General features: G+C 42.3%; 1 protein-coding gene across 11 annotated transcripts in view; it reads left to right on the forward strand.

Moving 5' to 3' along the window:
- Positions 1-17,989, forward strand: part of STN1 (STN1 subunit of CST complex) — a 66,283-nt gene that overhangs the window by 7,858 nt on the left and 40,436 nt on the right. For 2 of the 11 annotated variants that reach the window (XM_054036328.1, XM_054036330.1), the window contains exons 2-4: positions 9,863-9,983; positions 12,192-12,324; positions 15,470-15,654. In XM_054036328.1, the coding sequence (XP_053892303.1) occupies positions 15,522-15,654 (133 nt within the window). In that variant the 5' untranslated portion in view covers positions 9,863-9,983; positions 12,192-12,324; positions 15,470-15,521. Of the gene's footprint in view, positions 1-500; positions 545-8,007; positions 8,286-9,862; positions 9,984-12,191; positions 12,325-15,469; positions 15,655-17,989 lie in introns of all 11 variants that reach the window. The other 9 variants (XM_054036332.1, XM_054036333.1, XM_054036323.1 and 6 more) reach the window with 8 other exon arrangements.

A 17,989-nucleotide genomic window follows, 5' to 3' on the forward strand; every position in this document is an offset into this window, starting at 1 on the left:
GATGGATTTATATAGGGTTGTTTTTTAATCTGGGGAAACTGCTATGGAATTATTTGGTATTTGTGCTGTGAAAACTTCAATACACAGAACACATTTATTATTATTTAATTTGTAACCCTTCTGCCAGCTGGAGTCGGCAGCAAGTAGGGCTGGATTCAATATCTAGGGGTTCCTTTTCAACATACAACACAGAACCAGCTCGAGCCCACACCCAGTAATCTGGCACAATTACACACCACCCATTGGGTGCCTCTAAGAGGCAATACTTCCCCTCTCGCGAGCACAGAGTCTGAGTGTAGAATAGAAAATGTTAATAAAAACGAGGGAAGTAACCTGGCATTAACTTGGGAAAATGCCGCAAGAAGGATTCATAAGCATAAAACTGTGAGCAAAACACCCAACCCAGAGTATGTTGGACAGTGTCCTTTTGCCTCAGGTTTTAAAGTCCAACAACCAAAAGCTCCTTTAATGTGCCCCTCCCTTCTCTCTCCACCATACAGTTGTCCATGGTCAGTGAAGACCCAGAGGTCAGAAGTGCATCTGTGTGAGTTCACCTCCCAACCTGGGCAGGGGTGGAGGGTAGGCACCTTGCTTGCTTCACTGTCCAGGCACTCGCTCTGGCATCAGCTGCTCTGCCAGCTGCTCGCCACACCGCATGCTCTGGAATGTCTTAACCATGTAACACAGCTGTCAGTGATTTCCACTGTTAACGGGGAAACCTCACTGCTAGTGCAGACTGGGCAGCCTCTTGCATCAGACACACTGCCCAAAGCAAGTCTAATGCTTAGACCTGGTTATCATTGTCTTCAGCTCTACTGGTCTGCACCAAAAGACTCAACTGAGTCTTAATCCACTCTGTTATTACACAGTGGAGAGAGGAAGAGTCAAATGGTGTTTAGGATCCTTAGGCAGAGCCCACACCACCAAATACTTGTCCCCACCCCACTTGTCTCTCAACTCCACTGTTCTTTGGCACTCTTGTGGCCTGTCTAGCGAGTGCAGATTAGTTGAGGGTGAGTCCCTCAATCAGGGTATGCCACGCACAGTTCTGATGCCCTTAGTTCACACAACAAGGATAACATCCCTTTATTATAAGGGTTTTACATAGTAACAAGCCTTGTGGATGGGGGGAAGTGATAAAGGTGGCATATCTTGAATTTAGTAAGCCTTTTTATACTGTCTCTCATAAACAAAGTAGGGAAATACAACCTAGATCGAGCAACTATAAGGTGGGTGCAGAACTGATTAGAAAACCATTTCCAGAGAGCAGTTATCAGTGGCTCACGGTCAAGCTGGAAGCACATATTGAGTGGGATCCTGCAGGGATCAGTTCTGGGTCCAGTTCTGTTCAATACCTTCGTCAATGATTTAGATAATGGCAGAGAGTACACTTATAACATTTGCGGATGATACCAAGGTAGGAGGGGTTGTAAGTGCTTTGGAGGATAGGATTAAAATTCAAAATGATCTGGACAAACTGGAGAAATGGTCTGAAGTAAACAGAATGAAATTCAATAAGGACAAATGCAAAGTACTCCACTCAGGAAGGAACAATCAGTTGCACACATACAAAATGGGAAATGACTGTCTAGGAAGGAGTACTACGGAAAGGGATCTGGGACTCCTAGTGGATCACAAGCTAACTATGAGTCAACAGTGTAACACTGTTACAAAAAAAGCAAACATCATTCTGGGATATATTACCCGGAGTGTTGTAAGCAAGACACGAGAAGTAATTCTTCCGCTCTACTCTGTGCAGATTAGGCCTCAACTGGAATATTGTGTCCAGTTCTGGGCGCCACATTTCAGGAAAGATGTGGACAAACTGGAGAAAATCCAGAGAAGAGCAACAAAAATGATTAAAGGTCTAGAAAACATGACCTATGAGGGAAGACTGAAAAAAATTGCGTTTGTTTAGTCTGCAGAAGAGAAGACTGAGGGGGGAGATAACAGTTTTCAACTACATCAAAGGTTGTTACCAGGAGGAGGGAGAAAAATTGTTCTCCTTAGCCTCTGAGGATAGGACAAGAAACAATGGGCTTAACTTGCAGCAAGGTCCGTTTAGGTTGGACATTAGGAAAAACTTCCTAACTGTCAGAGGGGTTAAGCACTGGAATAAACTGCCTAGGGAGGTTGTGGAATCTCCATTGTTGGAGATTTTTAAGAGCAGGTTAGACAAACACCCGTCAGGGATGGTCTAGTTAATACTTAGCCCTGCCATGAGTGCAGGGGACTGGACTAGGTGACCTCTGGAGGTCCCTTCCATTCCTAGGATTCTATGATTAGCCTTGCTCCCAATAACAAGGTGAGTTGTAATCCAACACCAGCGAAAAATGATCATTTGAGCAAAACATTGCCGTCATGCTGCGTTCCTAGGCAGAATGGACATAGCTATGCAAACAAGGTGAGTTCATGAAGTCGTCTTCCTCAGCTCATCACTAAATACCAGGGGAGAGCTCAAGTGCAGACCCTGCTTACAAATTGATTGATTGTATTATCGTAGGGCCTAATTGCCCTAGTCATGGGCTGGGACCTCATTGTGCTAGGTGCTGTAAATACACATAACAAAAAGACAGTCTCTGCCCCAAGAGTTTACAGTCCAAGCGTAAGGCAAGAGGCAGCAAATTGATGCAGACTGATAGAGTACAAGGTAGTGAGCTCAACACACCAGCAGCCTAGGGTCTTAGTGGGTATTTTCTGCAGAATTTTAGATTGTTTAACAACATTACTAGCCCTTCTGTCTGTGAATAAATCCTTCTCAATGTAGAACTGATGTAGGGCTGCCTTGTAGGGTCTTCAAACAGCTAGTTGCCTTCATCTCAGTTGGATGTTAAATTTTGAGGCTGAATGACAAATAAAATGTCAACATTACTAAATTATCAGCATACCTAGAAACCTTTAGATGATACACTTTATCCAGTTGGTTTTATTTGAAATTAAATATCATTGAATAAAGTTGGGAAATTTTAAAGATGCAAATCCTTGAAGGGCTATCAAATATTTGATTTTTATTTAAGAACTGACATTGAAAAAAGGGATTTTTTTTCTACTTCAGCAAAATGTATTAGACCAAATGTATTCCTGGTTAACTTATTAACTTCAGTGGAGTTGTTACAGAAGTTATATATTTGACCCCGTATTTCTAGCTGGCTAACTACAATGTCACGTTCAGGAATGGGATGCTGAAATAGACTGTCGATCCTGCATACAATATGACAGCTAAACTGTGCTGCTATGCTTATTAGAATTGATAAACTAAGTATTGCCTCATAGATGTAATGTGAATATGCATCAACTGCTTGACAATTGCATAATCAAACTTCCCTTTTTTTGAAATTCAAACATTAGTATGTCAGATAAAAGCCCTTTCAAATACACGTGTAGCTCAAAATGTGATATCCAGTGGACTAATAGGTTTACATTAGACAGCTGGCTACATTAGGAAATGTATATTCCTCTAACTTTCCTATTGTAAGATTGTTGCTTTTGTATGAATATGTTGACTACAGTGTGCATTTAGTAGATCTCTGTTAGGTAACTCTCTTAATTGAGTAACAAGCATAACTTCTAATAAATTACTGTTCCCAGGGGAACCTGTAGGTTTTAAATAGGTATATCTTTCAAAAAATATTAATCACTATTTTTGGAATATACCTATATATTAAACTGAACATTTTAAAATACTTCTTATAAAAGTCTTTCACAGCATTAATGAAGTACACCAGTAAATCGGTAATCTGATTTTCTTTAGAAATAACATATAATTATTTTTGTTTAATTAAATGTCTATAATATTACCAAAAGGAATAATAATACTCTAGTCCCTTTAACCAGTTTTAATCAATTGAGATTATCTTTTATTTAAATCAAAGGCATCTTGTAGCTCTTCTGAGGGTATTGGATCAAAACTTCATTATGCAGTATATGAACATGAGAAAAGGTACTTAAATCCTGTAGAGCACCATCCATCTGATAAGTATTAAAAGGCTTAGTTCAGTCACATGAAAGCATGCACTGCAAATGCTACACCACGGTTGTCTTACCACCAAATGGTAATTAGACCTTTCCTCTTGCACAGGAGCACAAGCTGATTTGCTTTGTTTGTTCGTGGCTTTAAAATTTTCACTAGTTCACATAATAGTTAGGATTAGGAATTTATTAAGGGATAAAGACAGCTTTGCATCTTAATATTGCTTTCAGTCAACAATGGCACAACCATTTCTGAACATATTATATCTACAAGCATGGCTTTTCTTGTTCCAAATCTGATTTCCCTCCTCCATACTACAGGTTCTTCTTTCCAAAATTGATGACATGTTCTTTTATGTCCTGATGGGCTGCAGAGTCTCAAGATAAAACAATTTGTAATGTGATACGCTATTGTAACTAGGTTATTTTTAAATTATCTTTTTTATATTAAGGCCACCAAGTCAACCTAGTTCAGGTTTTGCTGTAAACATGGTCTAGAAGGTGATCTGATTCTTTACATATACCATTTAAAAAAATCCCCCATTTCTCAGTAAAATTTATTTCCAAAATCTAGAACATTTTGACACACAAAAATTACTAAAGACTATTAGTTTTTCAGTAAGATATGCTTTAATCACAAGATGCAATGTGGTAGAATCAAATTTGGTTAGTAACACAAAGGAAATAATGACACTAAATATTAATTAATGCAAAGGTAAAGTTGAAAGTCTGAACAAAATTAGAATTGGGAAACAGTTAAAATACAGGTAAGTTTATGGTTGTTTTGTGTGTGTGTGTGTGTGTGTGTGTGTGTGTGTGTGTGTGTGTGTGTGTGTGAAAAGTGACTTAAAAGAAATGGCATTTTAGGGTTGCATGTTTAATGATACATTACACATACAGAACCATAATTTTAAATGCAGAATGTTGCTTGGATTACTTGAGTTTTCATAATAGATATTCTCCAATATTTATTTTTGAAGGCAAAGATACCATTATATTGTAGAATAAAAAATGGTTTTATTTAGCATTTTTAAGCTTCCATAGTAATGAAATAGATACTAATAGTGTGATTGTTTAGGCAAAACACAGCAGCTGTTGTGTGTTCAGCAATAGCTCATGCAAACCGTTGGACACTAGGATCTGCTTTTTGGAATACAGATAACTAGCAAACTGATTTTATTCCTCCTTTTTCTTAAATGACTTGGAATCTTTAATTTGCAGAATGAAGGGATTTTAATTTACAGTGCAGATCACCACAATATTAATACATTAAGACCAGAAGAGACTATTAGGATCATCTAGTCTGACTATCTGCATAAGATAAGCCCATATAATTTCATCCAGTAATTTCTGCAGCTTTTGATTGAGCTACACATGTTGTATCTGTTGTAATTCATGGAGGCGGTTTGTGGTGAAACGATGCAAAATAAAATTTCAGCAACATTTAGAGTGGTGTTTACAAAAGCTGAAGTACAATTAAACCAAACCACATTTCAAACCTGCTTATCAAAAGGATGCTTGTTTACCGTTTCTAAGTATGTGAAGCAATAATAGGGAGTCACGAATGTCCTGCATATCCATAACATCAGTATTCTAAATGAGTGACTTGCCAAGAGATCTGAGCAAATTAAAGTTGTGGTAGGGAATGGTCCAGGAGGTATTTGCACTCAGAAAATCTTATTACATGCCATTTGGTGCCATCCTAGTGGACTCAAAATGTTCTTTACAAGGCAGAGAGAGTCAGCAAAGGCTTAGCAGAATCTGGAGACTGGCTAATTACGTTAGAGTTGGGGAAACACAAATACTGCAAAGCGGGGGTTCTCAAATCTTTTTATAGTTTGCACATTTTAACATATAGATGGGGCAATGAGACATTCAGTCAGAACATCATGTGGCAAATACAGCAATTGCTTACACAAAAATTAATAGTAGGAAAGAAACTGGACTTTAGCAGCTGGGGTTAGGAGAGCCAGCACTGTGTGACCAGCCAGTTCTTCTAGTCCCCAGATTATCAGAAAGTGCTTCATCGGCTACCAGACAGGGCCGGCTCCAGGACCAGCAAAGGAAGCAGGTGCTTGGGGCAGCCAATGGAAAGGGGTGGCACGTCCGGGTCTTCAGGGGCAATTCGGCGGCGGGTCCTTCAGTCCCTCTCGGAGCGAAGGACCCGCCGCCAAATTGCCACCGAAGAATGAAGCGGCGCGGTAGAGCTGCTGCTGAAGTGCCACCAATCTTGGCTTTATCTCCCCCCCCCCGCTTCGCCGCTTGGGGCGGCAAAAAAGCTGGAGCCGGCCACGCTACCAGAGGTCCATCATCTGCAGCTTGAGAACAACTAATGCAGCATGCTGTAAGTAGGGTTACCATATTTTGAGCCTCCAAAAGGAGGACACTCCACGGGCCCCCAGCCCCGCCCACGCCCCAACTCCACCCCTTCCCCTGCTTCCCGCGAACATTTGATTCGTGGGAAGCCTGAAGCAGGTAAGGGAGGTGTGGGGGGAGGAGGCGCGGCCCAGTCTGGCCCCCCCCGGCCTCTCCAGCTTGGGTCGGCTCGGGCCCTGGGGTGACGGCCCCGAGCACCCCCGGCCCGCCCAGCACTGCCGGTCCCCGGGCCTCTGACCGAGCACCCCGGCCTGCTCAGCACCCCCCGGCCCATCCCCCGGGCCCCCGGCCCGCTCAGCGCCCCCCGGCCCGCTCAGCGCCCCCCGGCGCTCGGCACCGCCGGCGCTCGGCGCCCCCGGCACCGCCGGCCCCAGGCACCCCCGGCGCTCAGCCCCGCCGGTCCCAATTTTCCCGGACATGTCCGGCTTTTTGGGATTTCCCCCCAGACGGGGATTTGGAGCCCAAAAAGCCGGACATGTCCGGGAAAATCCGGATGTATGGTAACCCTAGCTGTAAGAAACGTATCAAAAGAATCTACACAGATCCAGAAGCTCTTGTTGACAGTGACTATTACTTTTCTAGCCTTGGAAGGCCTGCAGTTAACTGAAATACAACATTGTCTTTACCGAGCAGAGCTGTTTATCTTTGTATATCATAGCAGATATTTTTGTTTTGAAGAAGAAAGTGGAGGGAGGGCCTTGATCTCAGGCTGCCTAAATGTACAGTAGTTTGTGATGAGGCGCAGCAATGGCTTCCTATAATGAAGTGCTACAGGAAATTGCTGACTTTATCCCAATTTGTATTATATCTGTTTTGCAAAGAGTTATGGCTGTTTGAGCTGCTTTCGTACAGTTTATCCCATATGAACTTTATTGAGTTCAGCAAAACATTCTCTTGGTATCTTTCTCATAGCCTTGGCTAACAGAGCCTGAGAACAAGCAGTGTGAGAGAAGCTAATCTTTGAGAAGCATAACAGAAACTTGTTTTCACATGGCTGAATGGGTCAGGGGATTGCCCTAGGTAAAACTGAAAGTAATGTGTCTGTGAGGTGGAAAGAAGCCTCAAAGCAATTCTTCCCATTCAACTCAGCTTTCACAGGCTTGTTTCTGTAGATGCATCTGCAAATCTTTTTGCTGCAAGAGGTGTCTTCAGACAGGAAGTGCGATAAGCCTTCATTTAGGGACGTGATAAAGATACAAGAAAACGCTTTCCATATGGAAACCAAATGCTCGGGTTTAGAAATGGTCAGGATCAAGTTACTTTTATTTCTCCTCTAAGTGAAAACAAAGTTAGGCCCCAATCCTGCAAGGAGCTCTGGGTGGGCAAATCCCTGCATCTATGTGGTGCCCCATTGACTCCAGTCACATTTTCTGCCTGCGTGGGGCAGAATTGGGGCCTTAAAGGTTATTCTGTCTAGAATGAACTCTTATCTACACTCAACAACTACAGTTTGGGGAGACTTGATTACTAGGGCCACCCTGCCAACTCCTGATGTGTTTAAAACATGGTTTATTCTTGCAGCATAGATGGAACTGGACTGTGTTTAAAAAATGTTGAACGGTTCTACTAAAGTCTAACACTTAAGGTTACCATTCGTCCAGGTTTTCCTGGACATTGCCTCTTTTTTGAGACTCCATCCTCTGTCCTGGTGGGATTTTTCAGATGTCCGGATTTTTTCAGAGCAGACGCTGCAGCTCAGAAAGAGCCCTGATTGGTCCCCTTCCTGACTGGTTCCTCCTCTGCATTGGCAACTGATTGGTCCATTCTCTCCTCCCTCGTCACCACCACAACAGCTGCCAGATCCTGTCCACCCATGCCCTGGAGTCCTGCAGGGAGGCGCTGATTGACAGCTGTTCCTGCATCCTGGACTTGTGCCAGCTGCCCTACCATCACGACAGAGAGTGACACTGCCCCCCCTCCAGTGATTACCCCTGCTGCAGGTAACCCCTCCAGCTCCCCCAACTGTATTCCCCCTTCAGCTCCCACTCCCAACCACACAGCATCCTCTTTTTTTGGGAACTTGAAATATGGTAACCCTAGACATTGTTAAAATATGGTACCATCTCACCTATACTTTAACACCAAATCACACTTGAACATCAAATCATATTTGAACAATGTAGGAGACTACCCTGTTGTAACTCAATCCCTAAGCAGAGTAGTTTTTGAATTGTAGACTAGACCTTAATTCAGCTGCTGCTTTAACTCACTAGGACAGCATGTGCACAGAGTACCACAGAAACCAGGGAACATTGCTGCAGAATTTAGGTCAAACTTGCTTTGGTGTATGGAAGTCTTTTACCGTGTCTTAATGAATAACTAATGGTAGACAATTCCACCCAAGATTTCAATGTTACTAATTAAATTAAGCTTTAAAACCAGATAGGTATTATACTCATTTTAGAGATGGCTAAATTAAAATACTGTATGTAGAAGCTAAATGACTTGCCTAAGGTCACAGAGTGAGTCCTTGGCAGAGCTGGGAATATAAGGAATCTTGACTTTCAGTTCTTTGCTCTATCTTCCAGACAACATTGTCGAGGAAGCTAATATCCTGTTACGTTTGGATCAATAAATGATGCATAATATATGTTTAGGCACTACAGTAATACAAATAATTTAATGTCCAAGAAATACCTTTATAAGGAACCTGGAATCTTCTTGCTCTCAATTTTCACATAGTTGGTGCTTTACAAATAATAAATTCGCTGGTCCAAAAAAAGCTATCCTCTGCCTTGTCTATTTTTCCTCAGGGAATAATGAAGTTACAAACTCCCCCTCCATCCTAATGGCAGCCTTTCTTTCTTTCTTTCTTTCTTTCTTTCTTAGATTCATAGATTCATAGATTCTAGGACTGGAAGGGACCTTGAGAGGTCATCGAGTCCAGTCCCCTGCCTGCATGGCAGGACCAAATACTGTCTAGACCATCCCTGATAGACATTTATCTAACCTACTCTTAAATATCTCCAGAGATGGAGATTCCACAACTTCCCTAGGCAATTTATTCCAGTGTTTAACCACCCTGACAGTTAGGAACTTTTTCCTAATGTCCAACCTAGACCTCCCTTGCTACAGTTTAAACCCATTGCTTCTGGTTCTATCCATAGAGGCTAAGGTGAACAAGTTTTCTCCCTCCTCCTTATGACACCCTTTTAGATACCTGAAAACTGCTATCATGTCCCCTCTCAGTCTTCTCTTTTCCAAACTTTCTTTCTTTCTTTCTTTCTTTTTCTTTTCTTTCGCTCATTCCAACAGCACTGCAAGTGATAGAGAATTAATTATCTCCTCCTGCTCTCACTCCAAAAAGGTTACAGAATTAGTAGGAGCAGAAATAGTCTTAAGCATGATTCTTAAATACCTTTTAAGATACAGAAGGCAAATGGAGCTTTCTGCCAAGCTGTCAATAGTTAGTAAATGTCTGATAGCTTATCGCTTCTGGCTATTCTGCATAAACAGTAAATGCACAGATGTCAGTAACGTCTACTAAATTTATAGAGCTAACTTATTTCTTTTCCAGGTATTTTTACTGATTTATTGATACATAGGAGAATGACCTTGTGACTAAAGCAGAGGACAAGGAATTGAAAAAACTAAGTTCTATTCCCTGCTCTACCTTGCACTTCCTGTGTAACTCTTGGGTAAGTCACAATCTGCAAAATGGGAATAAAATGATGTCGTGAGGCTTAATTAATGTTTGTAAAATGGTTCAAGATCCTCCAATCTTGCACTTCCATAGTGCCTTTCCTATGTCTCTGATCCTTGCATGCATTATATAGGTCTGCTCACAAAGATCGATTGGCAGCACTAGGGGTTCTATTGTAAAAGAAATGCAGTATGACACAGTATTATGTAAACAAAGTGTTTCTCTAGCAGATTACTGTCCCAATCACAAGAGTATTCATCACAGAGTACACGTAAACATCAGGTTGGTAATCCGATACAAGACTATTTTTTCCTCCAATCCATATAATACCCTTTCTATGATGATGCACTAACGCCTCACAGGAAATTCTGTACATGTAGTGAACTGGGTACTGGTAGTATGGCAAAAAGTTATTTGCTCAACAATAACTCTTATATAGTTATGGGTAATTATCATAGATGCTGACTCCGTGGGTGTTCTGGGGCTGGAGAACCCCTGGAAAAATAATAGCGGGTGCTCGGCACCAACCAGCCACTCACCGATCAGCTGTTTGGCAGGCCCTGCTGATCAGTTTGATGCTATGGTCAAAAGAGCCAATGCAGTCCTGGGAAGTATAAACCAGGAAATCTCAAGTAGGGATAGAGAAGTTATTTTGTCTCTGTATTTTGCACTGGTGCAACTGCTGCTGGATTACTGTGTCCAGTTCTGGTTCCCACAATTCAAGAAGGATGTTGATAAATTGGAAAGGGGTTCAGAGAAAAGCCAAGAGAATGATAAAGGATTAGAAAAGATGTCCTAACGTGGTAGACTCAAGGATCTCAATCTACTTAGCTTAGCAAAGAGAATGTTAGGGGGTGACTTGATTACAACCTGTAAGTATGTATGTGGGGAACCAATATTTGATAATGGGCTCTTCAGTCTAGCAGAGAGAGAATCCAGTGGCTTGAAGCTGAAGCTAGACAAATTCAGACTAGAAATAAATTTTTAACAGAGTTATTAATCATTGGAACAGTTTACCCAGGGTCGCTGTGGATTCTCCATCACTGACCATTTTAAAATCAAGATTTGATGTTTTTCTAGAGGATCTGCTCTAGGAATGATTTTGGGAGTTCTATGGCATGTGTTATACAGGGAGTCAGACTAGATAATCCCAATGGTCTCTTCTGGCCTTGAAATCTATGAACCATGATACAATGCTCCAAACAGCGGACTATCCTGTTTTTGTTTTTATTGTGGCTGTACCATCTATCTCTGGAGTAGAAATGTTTTCTATATCTAACAAACTCACGCATCCAAGCCATTCTCTTCCTCCAGCAGGATTGAAGCTCTAACACTGCAACAGCAAAATCCTTAAGACAGTGGTCCCCAAACTTTTTATGTTGTGCCCCCCCAACCCATAATGGAATCTGTGTGCACCCGCGTGGGATCCAGTGTCTGGAGCCGGGGACCCAGGATCGGGGCCATGAGTGGAGCTGCACTGTGGTCAGAGCCAGGGGCTGAGGCTGGGACCGGAGCTTGGGGCAGAATGGGGCTATGTGACGTTCCTTCCCTGCCCCCTGTGGGGGTTGGCCTGGACCCCACTGTGTCCTCCACACCCCCCTATAGGGACACACCTCACAGTTTGAGGACCACTGCCCTAAGGTCTACACCATGTGTATGCAATGAAGTCGAAGAGGGGCTAACCTTTTGGTGGGGCTCTGTAGTGTTTACATTGCTAAGAATTGTCACAGCATTTTGGTATTTAAAGTATTAAGTGTGCATAGCATCTACTCAGAATTGTCTGTTAGCATTGTGATCGATAATGGCACAAATATCTACACATCTCCAGGGAACCTGCTATGTCCCTAAACCTTCAGTATACAGGGTAGCTGCTATCTTCCTTCCAGATAACAATTAACCAGTGCTAATTAGGCGTTTAAAGCCACTACTAGAATAATGGAAAGTTCCACTTTCTCCCCAGGTGACTTACTAATTAATAAACCCCTGGGATACTCTGCCTCGGGTGTCAAAACTTCCGGTGTCAATTTTCAGGCATAGGAAGACCATGTACTTTAGCTAGGCGTTAGGGGATCCTATGGGTAGGGGTCCCTGCCCTAGGGTTAGGGTTCCTATGGGTAGGTACTTGGAGCTAGGGTCAAGTTTCCTATGGGTAGGGCAGACAGCATTTGTTTTAACTTATGTTTTCTTTCTTCTCTTCTCCTAGCTGGAAGCACATTTGTGAATGACATTATAAATGTGCATGAAGTAATGAAAAATATTGCCCAGTAGGTGCATTGAAAAGTTTCTTTTCCATCCCTCTCTTGGAGTAGGAGAGAAAAAGGGAGGCCTTTCGTAAGGTAAGCCCAGATGGTGGTATGTTCCCAATGTGCTTATAAGGAATGACAGGGATAATTCAATACAGAACTGTTGTGGAGATCCATGATACTAGATGAATAGAAGTCACAGCAGGGGTGGAGAGGTATAGCATCATGAGTCCCTGTATACTTGTGTTCTCCTTTAGATCTCTAGGGGACCAAAGAATTGCCAAAGTAGGTCCTAACAGGGTAAACTGCTCAAATTAGAGCAATGCATGCTGGATCCTTCTCTCTGCTGGATGGGGGAGAAGGAAAAGTTGCGGGCAGATGCTTCACTTCATGCAAACTGTGTACGGGGCCAGGATTTCAGGAAAGTGCCAGTCCAGCCTATATACATTTTGGGAATGTTTGACCATCCTTAAAATACAGTAATTGCTATTGAACTCATAAATACTTCCTTATTTCCCGGGCTACTGATGGAAAGTCCTTCATTAATTATCCCAGGGATTCACGTGTGCCACTGGTGACTTTCTTCTTCTGCTCCACCCCCAGCACTTGTGAATTTATGCAGTAAAATGTAGTCAGACCTGCTTGTTGCCTAACTCTTCCCTTGTTGCTTTTAGGTCTAGAAGTGTCATCTTGGGCTTGGCTCAGAGAAATGTCTTCTATTGTAAAATTGTGACAGATGCTGGAATTCAATGTGTGGGATATACCTGATGACTTTTGTTTGGGAGATACTGATTTATACAAAAAGAAAAATTTCCCTAGGGAACCAAAACCATCTGCTTGTGTTAGGTTACTTTCCAGGGAAGAAGTTTCCCTAAAATTGAATAGTTTATATCATAGCATCATGAGACAGGCATGATATCTTAACCCTTCTTCCTTCTGGGTGGGAGAGGGTTAAGCGGAACTGCTTCCTCTCACCTGGTGTCAGGAATAAGGCCCTGCGGCTGTACCTGCTCAGACTCCTGACAGTCTGAAGAAGAACAGGAGTACTTGTGGCACCTTAGAGACTAACAAATTTATTAGAGCATAAGCTTTCGTGGACTACAGCCCACTTCTATCCGAAGAAGTGGGCTGTAGTCCACGAAAGCTTATGCTCTAATAAATTTGTTAGTCTCTAAGGTGCCACAAGTACTCCTGTTCTTCTTTTTGCGGATACAGACTAACACGGCTGTTACTCTGAAACCTGACAGTCTGAGGAGTCAGCTAGGCTGCCTGGTTCACTGAGGAAGCTATCAGGCCAGATCTTAAGCCAGGCAGTAACTTTCTGGCTCAATGCACAGGCCTGTGAATTCTCTGCCTCGCTCCAAGCCCTGCTTCGGTCCTGCTCCAACCTAGACCCTGCCCTGCACCTTGCCTTGTTCCAGTCCTGTCCCAGCCTCACTCCTGCTTCTGAAACAACCCTGCTCCTGCCTTTTCCGACTCCACATCTGTCCCTTGGCTCCAGTTCCTCGCTCTGACTCTGTCTTGATCCTGAGCTCTGGCATTTGAACTCGGATGGCTGTTCTTATCTCTTGCTTTGACCTCTGATAGTAATAATTTTGCCATGCCTATAGGCGTGCTAGGTACCCTACAAAACACACAATTTGCCAACAACCTTGCTTTGTAAAGCTTACAATCTAGATTTCATACAGGCATAATGAGCAATGGTGAGTACAGCTCCAAAAAGGAACAAGGACGGGTGAGGTGGACCAGAGTTAAATTGATAAGATCATACAGTGACTGAATTAGTTCATGTATGCTACTTGGTAGGGTTTGATCTAAACATCGTGTAGTTCAGCGGTTCTCAACCCTGGGTCTGGGGCTCTCTGGGGGCTGTGAGCAGGTTTCATGGGGTCCTGCAAGCAGGGCCAGCGTGACTCACTGGGGCCCAGGGCAGAAAGCCAAAGCCCCACCATGGGGGGCTGAAGCCCGGGGCCCCGAGCGCTGCCACCTGGGGCTGAATCAACTTAGCATTGCGGGACCTCCTATAGCATGGGGCCGGGAGAAATTGCCCTGTTTGCTACACCCTAATGCCGGCGCTGGCTTTTATATGCAGAAAAACAATTGTGGCACAGGTGGGCTGTGGAGTTTTTATAGAATGTTGGGGCAGGGGATAAGAAAGAAAAAGGTCAAGACCCCTGATGTAATTCACACCTTTGTAGGTTTCATGGGAGACATTAACTTCGTGGAGGGATTTGATGAGGAGAGGGTGGTTGGGTAGGTTTTGGAAGGCCTTCCATATGTAAGGGTCAGCATGGAAGAAAGTAGAGTTGCCTGTGGGAGGAGGAAACAAAAATAAATCCAGGCACAGCAAACTGGTATTAATTTTGCATAAACAAAAGGGAGTGGCTGCATTGAGGAACTTGAGCAATAAAAATGTCTTCACCTTTATACCAGCATGAATGACTGTTGCACTTAAAACTGGGGAGGTTGAAGGAGAGTGGTATTCTCATTTGTTCTTCCCCAGCAAAAGGGGACAAATAGAACTATTTTTTACCGTTCCTTTCATACTCTGGGGCAACCTGGAGTACTTTACAGGAACAAGTTAAATGCCAGCAAAGGGGAAGTTAACAAAAATGCATGTTAAGGCTCAAAATTCCTACTGGGTGTCCCCGGGCAGGTATTTTTGGGCAGAACACCTGTTTTCTGAAATTATCTGCCTCGTGGGATGTCTAAATTAGTCATGATGGTGGTGAGAGAAGAGAACAAGACAGTAATCAGAATGAAAGGGAAGGGGAGGTAACCAGTATGAAGCATTGAAGGTTTTGTGGTATAAAATGGGGAAGAGGTGGCTGCTTTCATTTTGTTCCAATAAAATAAGATAATTTTTCAGTAAAATATTCAAGTAGATGAATAGGGGAAGATACTTTTTTATGGGGTGAGGGGGAAGGGGAAGAAAACCATAAACAAAAAGAGAAATAGAAAAGTAAAAAAGGTAAAAAGAAGGCATGTGATGCTCCAACTCTATTAGTGAAATATATTTTGGACATCTTTCTATCATTGTACTTCTGTAGGGAAATCCCCTTAATTTGTGTTTTAATTTGAAGGAGTTGATGGCAGAATGCTATTGGTGCTACTACTGGTCACTCGCTTCAAGTAAGCTAGAACAGCAGATATTTTACCATGTTTTGTGCTACAGTTTCCGGAAACTCACTATCAATTTCTGAGGGCTGTATGTAATAGCATCTTTTTACCTGTGTAGATAAAGATCATCAGCAATCCTTGTTCATGGGAATTGGTCACTTGATTTCTGAATGCAGTCCGACCTTGTGAAGTATGAAGCAGAGATGCCTTCCCTGTTATGGGGGTTGGATCCTGTCTTTTCTGCATTTGCAAGACTTTACATTAAGGATATAAAGGAAATGAAAGAATCTAAGCAGGTTCCAGGTATGTGTGTCTGATTTCTTTGGTGTGTATAGAAATGTAATGGGTTTAATTAGTAATGGGTGTTATTGTAGAACAGTATCAGCTTTACAAAGTTGCAGTCTTAGTTATGTAGCACTGACTGTCCAAGGATCTCAGAGTCTTTTTGAATGCTGATGAGTGAGTCCTCAACACTCCTGTGAGGTAGGTCAGTATTGTCTCCATCAGGACAGCTGAGACACAGAAGTCAAAGAACATGTATTAATTTATGTAGAATTGTAGTGGCAGTGCTGGAAATGGAACTTAGGAGACCTGATGCCTTCTCCATTGTTTTAACTGGTATGAATAAATCTCTCTAAAATTAAGAGACTTGTTTGGCAGAGCAGAAAGGCTTCACTAACTTTCTCTGTATGTGTGTTGTTGGGATCTAATAAAGCTTAATTGTTTAAAAAAAATTGTTATGCTTTCTCCCCCTCAAACCATTTAAAAATGTTTATGGAGGATTTCCAGACTTTTCTTTTATTGCCTTCATGTTGAAAGGTGGCCACTTTATTGTATTTAAATGTTGTAAAAAAGCAGTGTGTTTTGTCTGGGCACATTCATAGGTAGTAAGAAATAGGAATGGGCTTTGCCTGTTTGGTTTCTAAATATGAATGAAGGATACTTCATGTATTTGGAAGCCTTGTGGTTCATTCTAGTTTCTGTGCTGACTCTTATGCCACACCTTTTATTTCCTAACCATTGTTTGAAATTGTATGCTTTGCTGTCTGTTTCCTGTGGAGCTCCAGCCAATATCGCCCACATATATACATTTTCTAATGCAGCATAGGGCTGACATTGGGTTGCTGTTATCACTAGGAAGAACCTAAACAGGCTGTAATGGGGTCTATGTACCCCAAACTATTTCGGGCAGGACTTAAGACTGTTCTTGTGGGGAGGGACAAGGGAAGGAAAACCCATAGGGAAACCTAGAGAGTTAATCATGAAAACCAGCTAGTCCTGAGTAGGTTTATCTACAAGAAAAGCTAGGTATATATATTTATCCCCTTGAATAAAAGAAGGTCCTTGGCATGCTTTACCCTTGAAGCACTGCTCTTGATTTTTGTTAATATATTAACTTTTCATTGACAATAGGAATGACGCTAGTCTCCTTCCGGAAGGCAAGAACTGGCTTTGTTATGCTCTCCTGACATCTAGTGTTGTGCCCTTAGGGACAACATGGAGTGTACAAGACCCAGCATATTTACTTCTGTGGAAATAGATATGATGGGTGTTTTCAAAGAACCTGTTGACCTGGGGCAGTGACCAAATATGGAGTTACTGCTGATGGTTAATCTTGTATTTTAAAATCTGAGATAATGGCCCCATTGTGCTAGGTGCTATGCAAACTTCAATGAAAAGAATGTCCTTGCCTTCAAAGAATTGACAGACTGTCATCTTTAATTACTTAATCTTTTCTTGATTTAAAAACAATAATACAGAGACTGTCTCTCTCTGTTCTGTGTGTTGTACATCACCTAGCACAGTGGGGTCCTGGCCCAAGCCTGGGGCTTCTAGATGCTTCTGCAAAACAATTAATAATAGCACACAGTGGAAGAATAAAAATTTTATGATCATCAACAAACATACTCTTGCTCTTCTTTTAACGTCCTAGACAACTACAGCACTTCTTCCTCTCCCAAATATGTTCTTGTATTTCTCATTTGTATGCCATGAGGTTTTATTTGAGAGAGATTCCTCATCTGCCACAATTTTTGTCATTAATCTTATAAATAAGGTGCTCATAAAGATGCCACCCTTTTAAAATTGGGGCATGCAAGTTTTCCCCACTTCCTGTGGATTTGTCTCTTTGCACAACCAAGGTCATTGCAGGTGTGTGTGTGTGTGCGCACACATGTACATGTGTGTATATTAACAGACTTTGCAGTGCCATATAAGGATGAAAAGTCATGGAACAAACAATCCTAATTCTCTTGTCCATCTCTTTGGTGGGGGGTGCACGTGTGCACATTCACTATATGAACCATCACAGGTCCTTCCAGCATGTCTTTTCCCCCCACATTCAATGCCATAGGAATAGAACCATACACAAATAAGTGTTCGGTGGGAGGCTGGTGGGGGAACGGGATGGGCAATGTATACATTTGCTGCCAAAATTCCCCCCTCTAATGGTTTTCTTAAAGACCAGATGCTGTTAAGTATATAATTGGCTAAAAACCAGTCATTAATGATAATTGGGAATGACTTAGGTCGGCACAAAGAGCAATGGGAGGAAATTAAAAAGTAAACATAGGCTGAACTTATGGGAAAACATCCTTGCAGTCAGATCTGTTTGATTGTGAAACAGACTCCCTAGGGA

This window comes from Malaclemys terrapin, chromosome 7 (assembly GCF_027887155.1).
Source record: "Malaclemys terrapin pileata isolate rMalTer1 chromosome 7, rMalTer1.hap1, whole genome shotgun sequence".
NCBI classification, from domain to species: domain Eukaryota; kingdom Metazoa; phylum Chordata; order Testudines; family Emydidae; genus Malaclemys; species Malaclemys terrapin.